Source organism: Dreissena polymorpha, chromosome 5 (assembly GCF_020536995.1).
Source record: "Dreissena polymorpha isolate Duluth1 chromosome 5, UMN_Dpol_1.0, whole genome shotgun sequence".
NCBI lineage: Eukaryota > Metazoa > Mollusca > Bivalvia > Myida > Dreissenidae > Dreissena > Dreissena polymorpha.
In genome coordinates this window covers 60278848-60299164 of record NC_068359.1, presented here as the reverse complement: position 1 = coordinate 60299164, position 20317 = coordinate 60278848, and the positions used below count along the sequence as shown (strand labels likewise).

General features: G+C 37.3%; 1 protein-coding gene across 4 annotated transcripts in view; it reads left to right on the top strand.

Moving 5' to 3' along the window:
• The window catches only part of LOC127831003 (eukaryotic translation initiation factor 4 gamma 3-like), an 85446-nt gene that overhangs the window by 9107 nt on the left and 56022 nt on the right, over positions 1-20317 (top strand). For 3 of the 4 annotated variants that reach the window (XM_052355975.1, XM_052355976.1, XM_052355974.1), the window contains 4 exons: positions 2115-2237; positions 6857-7033; positions 7858-8025; positions 17587-18199. In XM_052355975.1, coding sequence (XP_052211935.1) covers positions 2115-2237; positions 6857-7033; positions 7858-8025; positions 17587-18199 — 1081 coding nt within the window. The remainder of the gene's footprint in view (positions 1-2114; positions 2238-6856; positions 7034-7857; positions 8026-17586; positions 18200-20317) is intronic. The other variant, XM_052355977.1, reaches the window with a different exon arrangement.

Genomic DNA, 20317 nt, shown 5'->3' with positions numbered 1-20317 from the left:
TTGAAAACGAAGGATGACATGGGCTACGTTAGAAAGTAAATATTGATTAGATCAATATAAAATATCTTACATCAGATATTGTTCACAACTCGCCATGCAAAGCATTGAGAACAAGCGGAAATGTCAGCAGAAAAAGTCGTGAAGAAGCACAAAAAGTTACAAACGAACAAAACAAACTCTAACGAAAATACCGCATGAAAGAGAATGATCCGGAATATCATTCTCTATATACATGCTATATTTACTAATTTTGAACTTCTTTCAAAGATCTTAAAGAACTTTATTTCAACAAACGAGTCCAGTGCTGAAATGGAAGAAACCTGAAAGACACAAAATATAATCTGTTAAAATACATGTATATGAATAGAAAAACCCAACAGTTTACGATTGCAGTCGTTGCAATCGACAGTTGACAATTTCTAAATTTCGTAGCATACTGATGCAGTACGTTATTTCAGACAGTACAGGCGGACGCAAATAAATTATTTAATACTCACTTTCTTTATAACTCGATATGTGTTGTTAAAAAACGGCGATTGAATTGCTAAACACCATACCAGTTAATAGACTTGATGATCTAAGCGCTTTAATTACGTTTCCGACTTTACGTGCTGTCCGAATTTAAAGTGATGGGCATTTTGTTACTGTTGAATTGAGCTGAAAAGAAACGGGTGAAAACAATAAGTTATAATGAATGTGGTATCTGAAATTATCTTCAACTCATCTTGTTACCGGTTGTTAATAAAAAATATATATTATTTTCGATATGTTACATGACTCACCCATCCCTCTAAGCTGAAATGATCCGTAAAACCAAATTGTGTCATTGTGTCGTATGAAAGAATCTGCATGAAAACTACATTTAGACTCGCATCGTACATCGATTCATTTCTGTCGTAAGTTGTCAAAACGAAAGTACGGTTGATATTCAAATGGATTATTTTTCTTTTCGGGATATTGTTTAATTATGTTGATGCTTCATTAACAAATGCAAGTGTATATCGAGCGAAAACACAAAAAATAAACAACGGTTACGATACACACCTACATTGTATATTGTAAATACTGTTAGTTGCCCATAATATCACTTTAAGTACGCATACATTTGCACATACATGTAGTTTATTATGTTCATTTGTACATTGTACATGTAAATTTAAAACTCTTGAATGACCATCGCAGACAGGTATTACATGTATCAATGGCCGCGCGGCATTGCGGTGATCACGGGTGTTCCAGTTAATGATGACGTGCAATCGCGGCGATTTCGGGTGTTCGCCGAACACCGCGGTCAGTAGCGTGTCCGCCCCCCGCGAAATGTCACCCATCGGGAAAATTGAACACCGCGGACACGCGTTTTTGTCAAAGTACACGTTGCCTGTACTGTACTTTGGAGGAAGGGGTCCGCAGCCCTTAGTAGAGGGAATTTTCGCGGCGTTTCCCTTTTTTGGGGATTTTTTTTACTTACTCTCTCATTATTACATGTGTACATGTTTGCACTATATTCATTGCATTTTTCACAATTTAGTATGTTTGAAAAGATTAAATTGAATGAGAATTGAGATATAATAATCATGAGACACATCTTTCTATTAAAAAAAATATTTATTTTTTTTTTGGGGGGGGGAATTTTTCCCCCCAAAAGGGGAAAGACGTATACTTTTCAGGTGGGGGACTGCCGCTGAAATTCGGCGGCAGATTTGATAGATTGAGGGCCCAGGAATATAACTCTGTATAATAAATAATAGCAAGACCCTGATTGTAAATAGTCTAAAATTGAATAGCTACATTATGTTATTGCAATAATAAACGTTGAATAAACTGGTTGGTAGTTGCTGGAAATTTTACACCTTGTATAAACAACTCTATAAGGTCGCCATGGTGTAATAGATATGGTGTCTGCTTAGCGACTGGGAGGTCACAGGTTCGCTTCCCACTGCGAGAGCCTTCTTTAGATCTCCCACAAAGAAACCAAGTACTGGTTCTAGGCCCAGAAAACGGACTCGAGAGCGTTCATATAAGCCTAAGGCTTTCGATGCAATCAAGCTATATAAATAGGCTTATACTAAACAACTCTTTGTTTGCTGTTAAATTAATTTGATTTTTTTTTCCAGCCATTTTATAGCAATCCTTCCTCCCAAATGCGGCCGCGATTCAATGCCCCAAGCAGTCAGATGTACATGCAAAATGCACAGATGAGCATGTACCCTCAACAAGTCACTTTAATAAATGCAAATGTAAGTATTTTTGTTCAAATAATGCGTTATTGTTTGTAATCTTATAACCTTAGTAGATTGTTTTTCTCTTTGCACAGATTTTTTCCTATGTTCGTAAAGCGGCCTAGGCATCTTCATTTTGTGAAAAAATGAGTCACAAACTTTATAAATTTGTGATAATTTGAGTTGCAAACTTGTAAAATATGTGAAAAGGGACTATTCTCCTAGATGGACAGGGGTTTTTTTTACTAAGAAAGTGACGCCGATATTCGGCGTCTTCCCCTACCAGAATTTTTCCCCTAAAAATAACATTTCCCCCCAAAAAATATAATTTTCACCCAAATATAATATTTTACCCTCAAAGACATGTTTTTTTTCTTTTGGGAAAGTCGACACGTATCCAATTTGTACCATGTACAACGATCTCGCTCTCTCTCTCTCTCTCTCCCGACGAACACTCAAATCTGGGAATCCCAGTGATTCTATATATAGCTCTTAAAGTACGTCATGGAAACCGGGTAACTAATCGTATTAATCATGTGACTATTTTACTGGATTCCGGTCTTGCGCGAGAAGGGTGTTTCGTCAATTAATTACCGGAAACCAGTCGAATTTTCATCCAGGTTATATGAAAGCCAAGATATAAATGTTAAAACAGAAAAAAAGTCTCACAATTGGCGTTCATACACGAACAAAATAAAACGATCGGACTCTGAAAATATTAATTGCGTTGACGCATTTTTTGAGAATGAATCATCAAAAACCGTTGAAACCCAGCAGGATTCGGAGGTACATGTTATCAACATCGATTAATACTGTCGGATTATTGTAAAAGTGAAAGTAGACAATCGGCAGCTGCCGCACCTTTCCCTTCCAATACTGTAGCAGATCTATATCGTCAACCCATTCATCATGAAATTGAAATCATAATATTGACATCGTTCCCCGGCCCCAGTTGAAAACATTTCTCATTATTAGATCTACACCTGCAACTATATTTAGGACTTTGACTTTAATATCATACTTGTTCATGTGTTTAAGAACAAAAAGGTCAGAGACATGTCTTTTTTTTTAAAACAAAACCTGAAGTCTGTAGGCGAGTTATAGACATTAAAATGAACAGTTTTTATTTTTTCCCCAAATATGTCTCTTTCGCGCTCGATTTTCCCCTTTTACCCAGCGTCCAGCGTCTTCCCCTTTTTCTAAAAAAAAACCCTGATGGAATAAAAGCTATGCTTTTGAAATAATGAAATATGACTTATAATTGGGAAAACTCCTTTTGATTGTGATTCTGTAAGGGATTACTTTATTTCACTTTTAACTTTTAGCTCATCTTATTTTTTGAAAAACATTATGAGCTATTGTCATTACCTTGGCGTCGGGGTCCGGTTAAGTTTTGTGTTTAGGTCCACTTTTCCCAGAAAGTATCGGCGCTCTTGCATTCAAACTTGGTACACTTACTATCATGAGGGGACTGGGCAGGCAAAGTTATATAACTCTGGCGTGCATTTTGACAGAATTATGTGCCCTTTTTTACTTAGAAAATGGAAAATTTGGTTAAGTTTTGTGTTTAGGTCCATTTTATTCCTTAAGTATCAAAGCTATTGCTTTCATACTTGCAACACTTACTAACTATCATAAGGGGACTGTGCAGGCAAAGTTATGTAAATCTGATTGGCATTTTGACATAATAATGTGCCCTTTTTATACTCAAAAAAATGAAAATTTAAAGTTTTGTGTTAAGGTCCACTTTATTCCTAAAGTATTAAAGCTATTGCTATCATACTTGCAACACTTACTAACTATCTTAAGGGGACTGTGCTGGCAAAGTTATGTAACTCTGACTGGCATTTTGACAGAATTATGGGCCCTTTATACTTAGAAAGTGAAAATTTGATTAAGTTAAAGTGTTTTGGTCCATTTTACTCCTAAAGTATCATAGATATTGCTTTCATACTTGGAACACTTGCAAACTATCGTAAGGGGACAGTACAGGACAAGTTGCATAACTCTGGTTGTCTTTTTGACGGAATTATGGCCCTTTTTTTACTTAGTAACTTTGAATATATGGTTAAATTTTGTGTTTAGATCCACTTTACTTCTAAAGAATCAAGGCTATTGCTTTCAAATTTCAAATACTTTCATGCTATCATCATTACCTTGACCTTTGAATGACCTTGACTATTAAGGTCAAATTATTAAATTTTGCTAAAATTGTCATAACTTCTTTATTTATGATTAGATTTGATTGATACTTTGACATAACAACTCTCACCTGACATACCACAATAGACTCCACTCAAACCAATCCCCCCACCCCATCCCCCACCCCCCCCAAAAAAAATAAAATATTTTTTTTTCATTTATTTTTAAAAATCATCTAATAAATAATTACACCCTCACACTATACTCCCCCCGCCTCCCCCCCATTTTTTTTGTAAACATGGTTAAAAATATATATATATTTTTTTATGCCCCCCTTCGAAGAAGAGGGGGTATATTGCTTTGCTCATGTTGGTCGGTCTGTCGGTCCGTCCACCAGGTGGTCGTCAAGACGATAACTCAAGAAGGCTTGGGCCTAGGATCATGAAACTTCATAGGTACATTGATCATGACTCGCAGATGACCCCTATTGATTTTGAGGTCACTAGGTTGAAGGTCAAGGTCACGGTGACCCGAAATAGTAAAATGGTTTTTGAATGAAAGCTCAAGAACAAAAACGCCTAGGATCATAAAACTTCATGGGTAGATTGATCATGACTCGAAGATGACCCCTATTGATTTTGAGGTCAAAGGTCAAGGTCACGGTGACCCGAAATAGTAAAATGGTTTCCGGATGATAACTCAAGAATGCATACGCCTAGGATCATGAAACTTCATGGGAAGATGGATCATGACTCGCAGATGACCCCTATTGATTTTCAGGTCACTAGGTCAAAGGTCAAGGTGACGGTGACCCGAAATAGTAAAATGATTTTCGGATGATAACTCAAGAACGCTTTTGCCTAGGATCATGACACTTCATAGGTACATTGATCGTGACTCCCAGATGACCCCTATTGATTTTCAGGTCACTAGGTCAAAGGTCAAGGTCACAGTGACAAAAAACGTATTCACACAATGGCTGCCACTACAACGGACAGCCCATATGGGGGCATGCATGTTTTACAAGCGGCCCTTGTTTTTTTTTTGAAATACCGTCCAACCATCCCACCTAAGAATACCCCCCCCCCCCCCCCCCCCCCCCCCCAAAAAAAAACAAAAAAACATTGTTTTGCGTTTTTTTATTATTTTTGGAAGATAATCAGGGGTGTGATTTTTCCGCGGATCAGGTTGTCCCGGGAGTCACTTCTGAGATTCGCGTAAATTCGTTTTAAAAAATGTGTGTGTGGGGGGGGAGGTGGTACCACCGATTCTGCGGACGTATTTCATAAGCGGCCCGAAATATCCGCGGGCGTAAATCTGTCCGCATTTTACACTGGTAGATTCTGCCTAAGCATTTTTAAAACGAGCGATATACTTGGCTGTCGTTTCCCAATCTTCCAATTTAAATCGGTTTCTTAAAATGTGTTTGGTATTTCTAAGCTGATTGGCTTGCAAATGGCGCCGTTGCAAAGCGAAAATTAAGATTATTGAAATGACAAACATGATTTGATTTATATGTTAGTGAATCTTTGTATAATCAGATTCATATGCATATTCTGCTTTATAATGTTTGTCACGCTGTTCAGTTAACTGAAATAGCATTGAACTGAAGATGCGAAATGCAAGATATTGAAAGGTAAACAAAATTAATATATTAATTTAATTCAGTTTAATACATCATTAACACAAGGAGAACACTCAAGTGTGTTTATTTATATTTAGTCCATTTACTGTAATTCAATACATCGAAAAACTGCTGCTATTGATCACAATAAATACTGTTTACTTTGCATCCTCAGTATGATAAATGTGAAGTTTAACAGGTTTTTATAAAGAAATATTGTTATGAAGTTCAAGAAGTTGTTTATTTTAATGTCTGTTTTAAGGTTTGTCATTGCGTTCTGTGCGCCATTCGCTTAGTCAAAATCAGTCGACAGAATTTTCCTCCCCTCTGACTTTGCCTCAATCACACCCCTGATAATGTAATAAATGACCACACACCCACACTAAACACCCCTCCACCCCACCCCTCCCTCCTTTGTGATTGAAGTATTGAGTTAGGTCCCTTCACCTTTAAAAGAAAAATAGATGAGCGGTCTGCACCCGCAAGGCGGTGCTCTTGTTATGTTTTATCACAAATGAAAGATGCATTAAAAACGAGAGAAAAAAATTCATTAAATGCCTGAATTCAGAGTTTGGTTTCATTTAGATGTGCAGGATAAGCCGTAAAGATTACATTTTTAAATTCATCTCTGCAGTGACGCAATGGTTTGAAAACAATGGCAATTTTACCTACCACACCAAAGATTTTTTAAGTCTTGACTGAAGTCAAGAACTTTCACATTCAACATTTCATTTGCAGCTAAATATATAGTCAATCAAATTAAGCAAGTATCAAGTGTCCTAAGCATGCAAAATAACCTAAGCACACCTCTTTAACAACAATGTTGTACTAACTGAGGTGTGCATGGCTGATGTTTGGTATCTTAATGTAGGCGGTGCCGTTCCAAATGACTCAACAGATGCCTGGGCCGAGGTACCCAAGTGCCATGACCACAAACCAGTCCAGTATGTACCCGAGCGTACCCCCGCAGAACATGCCTTACCAGGCCCACAACCCAGCTGTGTACTTCACCCAGCCACAGAACACTAACAGACCTCCTAGTGCACAGGTAAACATAGACCTCCTATATCAGAGGTAAACATAGACCTCCTATTACAGAGGTAAACATAGACCTCCTAGTGCACAGGTAAACATAGACCTCCTATTACAGAGGTTAACATAGACCTCCTATTACAGAGGTAAACATAGACCTCCTAGTGCACAGGTAAACATAGACCTCCTATTACAGAGGTAAACATAGATTTCATAATACAGTGGTAAATAAGTCATAGTTTTACTTTCCCATGACCTGTTGATGATGATTAATTCTGTGACTGAAGCTCCTTGGTGACATCATGAATTCCTTGTTGCTGATCACAGATCATTATAACTCCTGACCAAATGTTTACATATTCAAACACGCTTGTTGTTAATAAAAGTACAAAAAATCAATACCTGGATGATCTTCTCCCTGTACTATTCAGAGATGCTTTTCGTCTCGTGTGAAGTCCCTTACAAAATAAAATTTATGACATTTTTAAGTAGATCCACATTTTAAAGCCTTCATGTCCAACCCAAAGATACTGATCAGCAGCAAACAGCATAAAACCCGACAGACTGCAAGTTACTCAAAGGCTGTTGTAGTTGTATGCTCGTTTCATATAGCAATTTTTACTTTGCTTCTTATTGGGGAAGGGTAAAAGGTTGTTTTTTTGTTCCATGATGAAAATGGTGGGGCATGTTACAACCACCTTTATGGGTCCATTAGTCTGCCAGTCAGATGGTCTCTCATGCTAAACCTTTGAAATTTAAAATCGATATACTAGTAGGATGAATAAGTCAAACCGAGGTTCTGAAAAAAAGTGTAAACAATCCTAATTCTTGACTTTTCAGCCTCCAACAAATGTGCAGAAACCTGCACGAAAGGGCATCCCCATAATTGACCCAGTCTCTGGTGAAGACATAACAGCCAACCTGAAACCTGCCAAGTCTGAGGCCAGCACCTCAGACTCAAGCTCTCGTAGTACCCCTGTCAATGTAGGGGAGGTGAGTGTATCACAGGTCAGTTGGTGTTGTTTGCTTTTCTTTTTTGTCCCCTACTGGTTTCACCAGAGGGGAATTATGGTTTGCGCTCTGTCTGTCTTGTCAATCAGTCGGTCACACTTTTCTGCATCCTGCGATAACTTTTAAGTTATTAATATTTTTTCATGAAACTTGAAACATGGATAGATGGCAATATGGACATTATGCACGTCATTTCATTTTGTTCCTATGTCAAAAATTATAGTTGTTATGGCAACAAATAGACTAGAAATACTGCTGAAAATGGTGGTTTTCTGGATCCTGCGATAACTTTGTAAGTTCTTAATATTTCTTTCATGAAACTTGAAACATGGATAGATGGCAATATGGACATTATGCACGTCATTTCATTTTGTTCCTACGTCAAAAATTCTGGTTGCTTTGGCAACAAATTAAAAAAAAAATGACAATGGTGGAATTTCTGACAATGGTCGAGCAGGTAGGGGACTATATTGCTTGGCAATAGTCTTGTTTTGCTCTTTTATTTTCTCATCATTGGTGAAAGTACTCAGTATTTAACATGTGCTGATTTCTGTTTAGGTTTTGTTGTGAACTAATTAAACTTTAATAAACGCTCACATTGGGTGCAGTATTATGGAAACTGGACAATATCTGCTCTTCCATCCATTAAGTAAATGATTAATGTTGCAGCATTGCTTTTATCATTATTAGCACGGCTGTTTTCGGAGAAACCCCGAGATATTGTCATAGCCAGCTCGTCGTGTCGTCGTCAGCGTCGTGCTAAAACCTTAACATTTTGTCAAGGTTTTGAACATTGGCTGTAAAATCAAAGTGCTTCAACCTACAACTTTGAAACTTCATATGTAGCTGCACCTTGATTAGTTCTACATAACACCCATTTTTGGGTCACTAGGTCAAAGGTCAAGGGCACTGTGACCTCTAAAAACAAATAATCTGACAAGCTTTCATCTACTGTGAAACCATTATTATTCGTCAGACATTAATTTTCGTCTTTTTCGTCCTTCGACGGATGGACGAATTCAAGATCCTAACGAACAATCATGTCCCATATTTGAAACAAATAAGACTGAATTACCGTAGGCATGAGGCTTTTAAATCCAGCATAGTCCACGCATATACACAGGGCTCGAAATTAACACTCGCACACTAGCAAAATGCGAGAAAAAAAGATTGCAAGGTAAGTTATAAGCCACTAGTATTTTTTGCAAGTAAAGAAATAGTGAAAAAAAACGAGTTATATTGCTAAATGCGTTCGACGGCGTGAACGCTAAACCGTAGGTCAATTTTTTGAACGTCCGAATACCCATATGCGGAAGCGCACACCTTGTTTGTAGAATGGTATACTTATAGTACAGATACCCGGATGGTATTGATACAAAGAACATGAAACAGTCGACTGTTCACACTCAAGTTAAATCTGGTTTTGACGCAAAGGGATGTACATTATACAGTGTACTGACAACTGACATTTCCTGTAAAACGCGAATGCAATAAGGCTGTATCGAATGCCTCAACTTCGTTTAGGTATAATAGTGTTGATTAGCGCTAATTGTTAACGACTTTATTACCCATTGTGGGTATTGTGTTTTTCAGGGGTGTTGCAGATTATACAGCCAACACGCGGCGAATCGGGATTAAAGACAATGCTATTAAACGCAATTAAAATATGACGATGTGATCAACACCTGACTGAAATATATTCTGCGCTTTCATTACAAATTAATAAAGAACATATTGATTTGTGTTTGGTTGTCCGTGATTGTAATGGAAAAAGACTAATTGGCAATTGGCTTCGTTGTTTAAAACACTCGTTAACGGTTATTGAGTCCCACTTGTCCGCTAATCATAACAAAGAACGTGTCAATGACATAAAATAATAAGGGACAGTTACTATCACCTGAAATAACAGACTTGTTAATTGGCATATGTCAAACAAGGCCCACTTCCTGCAAGTGACTACCAAGTGTCACCCCTCTTTTCCCAGCATGATTTTTTCGCAACCGCGTATTACATGTATTACAAACATTACAAACATTACAAACAAATCGGCCGCTTTTTTTCAAAACCAGAAATGGACGAATTTAAGTGCTGACGAAATAGTCATTTTGTTAAAAAGGACGAAATTTCGTGCTGACAAAATAAATGGTTTCACAGTATTCAAAACTGCATCGCAGCCGAGCGTGGCACCAGTTATGCGGTGCTCTTGTTTAAAATAACTTACTTGCCTGCAGCCTTGGACAAAGTAAACAATTTTAGACCTGTCTGTCTGAAAGGTTCTTGTAAGAGGGGGTAATCACGTGACAAACAAGATGGCGACATCTATTTCGCAAACAGGTATTTTTCATCGTTCAATACACTTGATTTTTTTTATTAATTTTCTTAAATGTGGGTAACTTTCCAGCCATATCAGCTAGAAAGTGATTAGCATGTATTTTGTATTAATATCAGCTCTTTATTTCAACTTCACTGGCTGCAAAATTCTTAAGCTTGACACGAAATCACAGCTCCCGCTAAAAAATTGTAGTAAGTAAAATCGCGATATAAGAGTCAAAATAAATGCGAAATAAACGCTTATCACTTTATTGCTGATGTTGCTCGAAAGTAAGGAGCATTGAATTTTTTTATATACATAAATGGTTTAAAACTGCAGGAAATTACTTGTCTCTGCATGGTTGTCGCTATATTGTTTGTCAAGTGGTTGCTCACTCTCATTGTAGAGGAGACCAAATATTATTTTGCTGATTTACCCCATTTTTGCCAGATTTTCTTTGGATATTACTGCAGATATGTCTTCACTCATTAAGCTGTAAAGAAAATGTCTGCACTCACTTTGCTGTAAAGGTGCAATATTAAGAATAATTATCCCCCGCCATAGGCGGAGGGATACTGTTTTGGCGTTGTCTTTCCATCTGTCCGGAGCCATATCTTGGAACTGCTTTGGCGGATTTCATTGAAACTTGGTATGAGTATGTATATGGATAAGAGGATGATGCACGCGAAATGGCATTGTACACCATCTGTTAATAACTGAGTTATGACCCTTTGTATCTTGAAAAAATGCTTTTTTGAGTGTCAAATGTAATACTTTTGTGTCCAGAAGCATATTGGCGGGGGATATCAGGGTACCGAATTACAGTACAGGCAACGTGTACTTTGACAAACGCCACTCGTCGCGGTGTTCATTTTACGGTGTTCGCTTACCAAACGACCCCCGCGATGGGTGTTCAGATCAAATATTCGCGGGGGCCGTTTTCAATAAGGTGGACACCGCGAATCACCGCGGACCCATTATATCTACCGCGGTGTTCATCGTGTTCGCTAAAAATAAAATAATTAAATATAAACGTAAATTATTGATCCCTTTCATTTAAAGCGGGTATATACGTTGTTGTCAAATATTTATGAATTTATATAAAATGTGTAATAAACTTATTATATATATATTTAAATATAAATTAAAATAAAAGTTAAGAAGAACGTGTCGAAAAATGCGAAATAAGCCAGATATTTAATTCTGAATTTTAAAACGGCTGTACAGCCGAATACGCTAGCATGTAAACCATACATGTACGATGTGAATCTAAACTTAGTTTAACGGTTTATTTGAATTCCTGCAACGATATCTATTCATACGACACACGAACACTAACTTCGATCCTAATGCAAAGACGAATGCTTCGGTTATTGTAGGAAAATATGTACGTCACAATCGACTCGGGGCGCTAATTTGTGCGATATATTTACTAATTTTGAACTTCTTTCAAAGATCTTAAAGAACGTTATTTCAACAAACGAGTCCAGTGCTGAAATGGAAGAAACCTGAAAGACACAAAATATAATCTGTTAAAATACATGTGTATAATATGAATAGAAAAAACCAACAGTTTACGATTGCAGTTGTTGCAATCGACAGTTGACAATTTCTAAATTTCGTAGCATACTGATGCAGTACGTTATTTCAGACAGTACAGGCAGACGCAAATAAATAAATTATTTAATACTCACTTTCTTTATAACTCGATATGTGTTGTTAAAAAACGGCGATTGAATTGCTTAACACCATACCAGTTAATAGACTTGATGATCTAAGCGCTTTATTTACGTTTCCGACTTTACGTGCTGTCCGAATTTAAAGTGATGGGCATTTTGTTACTGTTGAATTGAGCTGAAAAGAAACGGGTGAAAACAATAAGTTATAATGAATGTGGTATCTGAAATTATCTACAACTCATCTTGTTACCGGTTGTTTATAAAAAATATATATTATTTTCGATATGTTACATGACTCACCCATCCTTCTAAGCTGAAATGATCCGTAAAACCAAATTGTGTCATTGTGTCGTATGAAAGAATCTGCTAGAAAACTACAGTACATTTAGACTCGCATCGTACATCGATTCATTTCTGTCGTAAGTTGTCAAAACGAAAGTACGGTTGATATTCAAATGGATTATTTTTCTTTTCGGGATATTGTTTAATTATGTTGATGCTGCATTAACAAATACAAGTGTATATCGAGCGAAAACACAAAAAATAAACAACGGTTACGATACACACCTACATTGTATATTGCAAATACTGTTAGTTGCCCATAATATCACTTTAAGTACGCATAAATTTGCACATACATGAAGTTTATTATGTTCATTTGTACATTGTACATGTAAATTTAAAACTCTTGAATGACCATCGCAGACAGGTATTACATGTATCAATGGCCGCGCGGCATTGCGGTGATCACAGGTGTTCCATATAATGATAGCGTGCAATTGCGGCGATTTCAGGTGTTCGCCGAACACCGCGGTCAGTAGCGTGTCCGCCCCCCGCGAAATGTCACCCATCGGGAAAATTGAACACCGCGGACACGCGTTTTTGTCAAAGTACACGTTGCCTGTACTGTAGCTTGTTTGAATTGAATAAGTCTTCTGAGTGAACAAGCTTTTCCAAAAAGCTATTGTGAGCTTTTTTATGCTTTAAAACCATTACTGCATGAATATTTGTTGTTCCTTTGTTTTTTTGGTGTTGCTTTGTTGATTTGAAGACCTGAATGAAGTCATGCAGGGCCCTCACACTATTTTGGGCGAAGGGGTCCACAGCCCTTAGGAGGGGGAATTTTCGCGGCGTTTCCCTTTTTGGGGGATTTTTTAACCAGGTTTTCCGAAGGAAAAAACTGGTTATTAGATTGGCGAATGCGGGCGGGCGGGCGGAACAAGCTTGTCCGGGCCATAACTATGTCATTCATTATGAGATTTTAAAATCATTTGGCACATTTGTTCACCATCATGGGACGGTGTGTCGCACGAAAGAATCACGTCAATATCTCCAATGTCAAGGTCGCCACGACTAAAAATAGATTTATTTTAAAACAAACTTACAAAGGGGGTTAATTTTGTTTGTTCATTTCAAAAGTTCAGTTTGAGTTGTCTCCCTTTATCAGATTTTTTTTCACAATGAAAACCTGGTTTTGTGACGATTTTGTCCCTTGTTTACTTACTCTCTCAGTATTTCATTTGTACATGTTTGCACTATATTCATTGCATTTTTCATAATTTAGTGTGTTTGAAAAGATTAAATTGAATTAGAATTGAGATATAATAATCATGAGACACATCTTTCTATTAAAAAAAAAAAAAAAAAAAAAAAAAAAAAAATTTTTGTTAGGGGGATTTTTTCCTCCAAAAAAGGGATACGCCTGGTACTTCTGTCTTGCAGACAAGGCAGTTTATGTTTTGGAATATAATTGATTGCACTAGAGGTTCATTAAAACTCTTGTTTCTGATCCAGAATTTTGGTGAACATATCTGAAAGCACTAAATCTGCATTTTTATGCCCCCGGTAGGGTGGCATATAGCATTTGAATTGTCTGTCCGTCCGTCTGTCAGTCCGTCCGAAAACTTTAAAATTGGCCATAACTTTTGCAATATTGAAAATAGCAACTTGATATTTGGCATGCATGTGCATCTCATGGAGCTGCATATTTTGAGTTGTGAACGGTCAAGGTAATCCTTCAAGGTCAAGTGTCAAAAAATACAATCCAAGGGAAGTAATAAGCTTTAAAAGGGAGATATTCTCTAACCTGCCAAATGATATATTGAAATTTTATTTCAAATTGGCGCAAAAGTGGGCATAGTGTTTCTGACAAACACATCTCTTGCTTATGATGTACAAGACTTTTACATAAATATGTTGCAAGATGTCATGAATAGAATCAACAATATGGCTAATATTGCATGTAACATGAAATACCAACAAAGTGATTTGTTTAAATTTCACAGGGTTCCTGTATCTCAAATATGTGTTGCCACTTAATTTTCACACTTTTCAAAAGTTGTTGCATTTTTTAGCGAGGCTGTTTTCGAAGAAAACCCAAGCTATTGTCATAGCCTGCTTGTTGTCCGCGTTAGGCGTCGTGCTAAAACCTTACCATTGGCTCTAAAATCAAAGTGCTTCCACCTACAACTTTGAAACTTCATATGTAGATGCACCTTGATGAGTTCTACACGCCACACCCATTTTGGGTCACTAAGTCAAAGGTCAAGGTCACTGTGACCTTAAAAATTAATAAAAAAATTCTGACAAGCTTTTGCAGCCGAGCGTGGCACCCGTTATGCGGTGCTCTTGTTGGTTCATTACATTGAAAACAATTCAGAGTCTATTTAAAAAAGGTCACAATAAAAGACATACAGTTTTTTTTTACATTATAAAACAGACGCCGAATATCGGGTCTTCCCCCACCAAACTAGGCTGGTTTTTTCCCCTTTCCGAACCAAAAAATTCCCCCTAAAAAAAAGTTTTTTTTTTTTTAATAGAAACATGTGTCTCGTGATTATAATATCTCAATTCTATTTCAATTTAATCTTGTCAAATGTACTAAATTATGAAAAATGCATTAAAACAGTTTTTATTTTTTCCCCAAATATGTCTCTTTCGCCCTCTATTTTCCACTTACACCCAGCGTCCAGCTTCTTCCTCTTTGTCTAAAAAAACCCCTGATATACTGCATTCATTTAATATACATTTGTGTAAACTTACAGGGTAACATTGCAGTAGGAAATAAGTGTTGGATAATGTTGTCAATATTGTTTATTGTTTTGTAAAGACAGGAAAATAGATGACAATATATATAAAATATATTGTGAGTATTAGATAAAGATCAAGTTTATCATACAAGGCTTAGAACCAAGGTAGCACGAGGCTTGACGAGAACATTGTTTTAGCCGATTGTTTTTGCCCTGTCTGTTGGTTTGTTGCTTTTGTTTGTTTGTGTTAAACTTTTACATTTGCCATAACTTGCAGTATTGAAGATAGCAACTTCATATTTTGCATGCACATTTTGAGTGGTGAAAGGTCAAGGTCATCCTTCAAGGTAAAAGGTCAAAATGCGTCATTTTATATACACTTTTGCAATATTGAAGATATCACCTTGATATTTGGCATGCTTGTGTATCTCATGGAGCTGCATATTTTGAATGGTGAAAGGTCAAGGTCATCATTCAAGATCACAGGTGAAATTTATGGCTTCAAAGCGGCTCAGTAGGGGACATGGTGTTTCTGACTTAAAAAACACATCTCTTGTTTAATCCCAATATTTTGTTCATCTCCCATTCATATAAGTTCAACCGTAGTAAGGCCTAAAAAAATAAATGTTGTGGTTCTGGTCACCTGACCCTACCTAGAAAAATGCGCCTACCCTAAAGTTTTATTGACCGTGCCGACCCTAAACTTTTTTTACCATTTTCCGGTAGGATAAATATCAAAGCGATATTGACTTAGCCGAAAATTGTGAGAGCCAATTTATGATCCTCTGTCAAATACATCATGTATCTCTTTACCCACCTAAAGCCCGCCTTAAGGCGGATCGTCGCTGTAATTGGCCAATGAGAGCGCACGCTTTGAATGAGCGACAACACTCTTAAGCAGTCATACTGTACCTGCAGTTAAATCATGCAGACGACGAGGAACGTGTGTGATTTTATGGCAGTTTGTTGGCTTTGTTATCTAACTCGCTCATCGGTCCCTACGGTGTACACCTCCACGATGAAATCTCGGCCACTTACTTAGAAGCAGATGTAGCAACCAGTTAAAACCTCGTGGATATTGCGCATTTCATGCATTATATGGTCAAAACATTTATTCAACACGTAATGCTCGTTAACAAATTATCGTTGAATTAATTACTCGCAACTGTAAATGTTTCATATGATTCTCAAATGAGCATTATTCAATGTGTAATCCAAAACACGCTTCCGAATTTTAATGCTAACGCGACATAAACAAATTCTAGCGTCAATTAAACAGTGCTTTATCCTTTGTCTCAATAAAAAACGCGCGCAAATTATGCGAGAACGTCGCATGGAAAGTGTGGATGTATGTTGTGTTGCATTAAAATGAACATGTTAGGCGATTTACGCGTGTTCAGTGGGAAAAAAAACGCCCCGTTTGGACATTATTTCATCACATCTTTAAATAGTAACTAATGCCAAAATTTATTTGATACTTAAGAAAAATGGTGAATGTTTGTGTTTCTTGAAATTTTTGAGCATTTTTATCACATTTACCAGAATCTGCACCCCATACCCCCTCAGCACTGGGTAAGTTTCATGCGATCGTAAGTGGGTGGGGTAAAACAGTGATTTTTTAACTTTCAATTACGTGATTTAATAACATTGATATATTCTTCAAGCAAGCTGCATTCATTACATTCATACACCCGTATTAAACTTAGTTTTTGAGCTAAACCGGAATCATGGTGGTTGTTCTGTTTGTTTTATCATAGGTTGAATCTCACCTGGCTGGAACAAAGAGTTGTTAAAATGATTAATACACAATGAAGATCACTACACAATAATGGGAACACTTTTCCATGTGTACATAGAGGTTTTATGTGAAAACTATCAGCATAAAATAATAATGACTTAAAAACAGGCATCTTGTCTGGAGAAAAAAAAAAAAAATAATAATAAAAATCGACCTACCTTACCTAAAAATTTTGGCAATGTTACCAGAACCACAACATTATTTTTTTAGGCCTAAATATAATACTGAAAACACTTATTCTCAATTTCTAAGCATTTTTTAGCAAAACTGCAACAACACTATTTTCCCAATGTTATTCAAAACGCCTCACATTTCCCAAATCCAAAGGGATCTTGCGGCCCATGGCCCTTATTTGGCCGTTTTTTGGGCCGAAATTGGCCCCATTCCCCCCTTAAAATAGTATACTTTTTTCCCCTATTTCTGCTAAAAATTCCCCCCTCCAAAAAAAAAATAATTTTAATTTTTTTTTTTTTTAAACTTTTATACCTATGTTGCCAGCTGGTATCGTGCAATAAACCTTTGATTAAATGTATATTTATGTAAATTACATTAAAACATAGTAATTTTAAGTGTTGAATGGTTGGTGAAAATATCTTCTAAAATTCCTCTTTTCGCCGAAAACGAAGCAAAATTCCCCCCCTCTAAGGGCCCCTGCCCCAATCCCTCAAAGTGTAGCAAGGGCCCTGATTGCCCGATCTCCAAAATGATGAAAAAACCCACTGGTTAGCTTGTATGTTGCAGCCGCCTGCTGCCCAGTCTCCCTACAACCTCAACGTGGCTGCACAGTTTGCTGCACAAGTAGCCGCCACCCTGGACAAGGACAAAGATCACGCGCACCACCCACCTGACCAGCAGGGCGCCCCAGGAGACTATCCACACCCACAAGCACCAGCAACTGCTGTCGACAAAACACACGTCGTACCCCCGCAAGGACAGATTAACACTAAACCTATCACTGCACTGCCTGGATTAGCAAACGGTGAAACTCCAGTGACAGTTCAAGTACCTAACACATTACCAGCTCAGCATCACACCAGTGTGCCAGATTCTAGTGGTGGTTATTCGTATTCGTCTAAAGTGAGTTCAAAATCGGATGTCACATTGCCTAGAACTGTACCAGCTGCCAGTCAGCAAGCGCCAGTGAGGCAGATAAGTGCTGAACCAGTGCAACAAGCCACAGACTCTGTACACAGTGTAAGTGCCTCGGACACTACTAAAAGTGCCTCAGTGCGTACTGAGGCGACCCCAGAGGTGAGAGTTGTACCCCCTACCCCTGTGGAAAAGACTTCACCTGAAATTGCTGAAAAACCAACCAATTCTAGTGAGGCAAAAACAGCTGAATCTATTATTCCAGGTAATGATTTTTTTTGCTGCAGAAAGTTGCATAAATAATAGTAATCTTGGTAGTTATAATTGTGGTCCTGAACTGCAATCATGTTAAATTAAATTACGAATTATGGGAAAAAAGTTATACTCGTTATTTATTTTTTAGCTCACCTGAGCACAACATGCTCATGGTGAGCTTTTGTGATCGCCTTTTGTCCATCGTCCGTTGTGCTTTGTGCGGCGTCAACATTTGCCTTGTTAACTCTCTATAGAGGCCACATTTATTGTCCAATCTTAATGAAATGTAATCAGAAGATTGGTCTCAATGATATCTTGGGAGTTCGAAAATGGTTATGTTTGCTTGAAAAACATGGCTGCCACGGGACAGGGCATTTTTCCTTATATGGCTTTATTAAAATCTTGTTAACACTCTAGAGGCCACATTTATTGTCTGATCTTCAAAAAACGTGGGCAGAAGATTCATCCCGATAATATCTTGGACGAGTTCGAAAATGATGTCGGTTTGTTGAAAGACATGGCTGCCAGGGGGCCGGCATTTTTCCTTATTTGGCTATAGTAAAACCTTATTAACACTCTAGAGGCCACATTTATTTTCCGATCTTCATGAAACTTAGTCAGAAGATTTGTCCCAAAAATATCTTGTTATCTCAGGTGAGCGACTTTGGACCTTTCAGGCCCTTTTGTTTCAAATGTCAGCCATGTTGGAAAAATGACAGTTGCTCAGGTGTTCATAGGAACATAAAAGTGTACATGTCCTACTATTTAACAATAGTAATAATTGATCAATGGAGACACCTCAATACCCCGTGTAAGTACCAGTGGAGAAGTCCTGGTAATTAAAAAAAGAGCATCTGTTTGTTTCTTGTAAACTTTGCGTTAATGTGAAAAGAACGGGTAATGCACCAATATGGGAAAAATCATTGGAAATCCCCTGAAATTCCTAAGCACAACTTGCTCATGGTGAGCGTTGGTGATTGCCTTGGTTCTGTTGTGCATTGTCAACATGCACCTTTTATTTTTCCCAATGATATCGAGTCTGAATTTGAAACTGGGTCACATGAGGTCAAAAAGTTTGTCACTATGTCAAATAAAAGAGAGAGCTTGTTAACGCTCAAGGAGTCATATTAATTTTCCAATCTTTTTATGCCCCCGGTAGGGTGGCATATAGCAGTTGAACTGTCCGTCAGTCAGTATGTGTGTATGTCCGTCTGTCCGTCCGTCGGAAAAAAACTTAAACATTGGCCATAACTTTTTCACTATTGAAGATAGCAACTTGATATTTGGCATGCATGTGTATCTCATGGAGCTGAGCATTTTGAGTGGTGAAAGGTCAAGGTCATCCTTCAAGGTCAAATGTCAAATAAATGGCGTCTGTCCGTCCGAAAACTTTAACATTGGCCATAACTTTTTCAATATTGAAGATAGCAACTTGATGGAACTTCACATAAAATAGTACACAAGAAAAATAATATACATTGTATAAATCTTAAGTAAAAACCGTGTTAGAATCGAAATAAGTCGTGTACTTTATAGTTTGTTGTTGAATAACCCACGACCGGAAAATAAGATGCATGTTTTCAAATCACTCTTGCTTTGCACTTGTGATTTAATCCCTACGCATCTAAATTATTGGCAGTGGGTTATTTGACAACAGACTATAACGTACACAAATTATTTCTTACTTATTTGGTTTTGTTATTGTCAGAAGCCAACCTACCTACGCACAGACATTTGTTTGGGTCAGTGCATGTTTGTAAGCTATTATCGAGTCAACAATGATTTAAAACATCCGTATAGACTTGCACAGCTTAAAAATATTGAAAACGATGAAAAAAAAGTCTGATAAAACAGCACACGAAACAACAATGAAATAGCAAATGATAAAACCTGTTGAGAAAACTCATAATTGTTCAGTTAAAAAAATGTTTAAGGGAATTTTACTTGTACATTTTTTATACCAACTTCATGAATGGCAAAATCAATGGTATATATTTTAACGTTATTTGTCATGATTTCGGATATAAATTTTCGGATACTTTTTCCCCATTTATATACAGACCGATTGATGTTGCGGGAAAATATGATCCCTGGGGTTAATGGCATTTGATAAAAAATGTGTTATGTT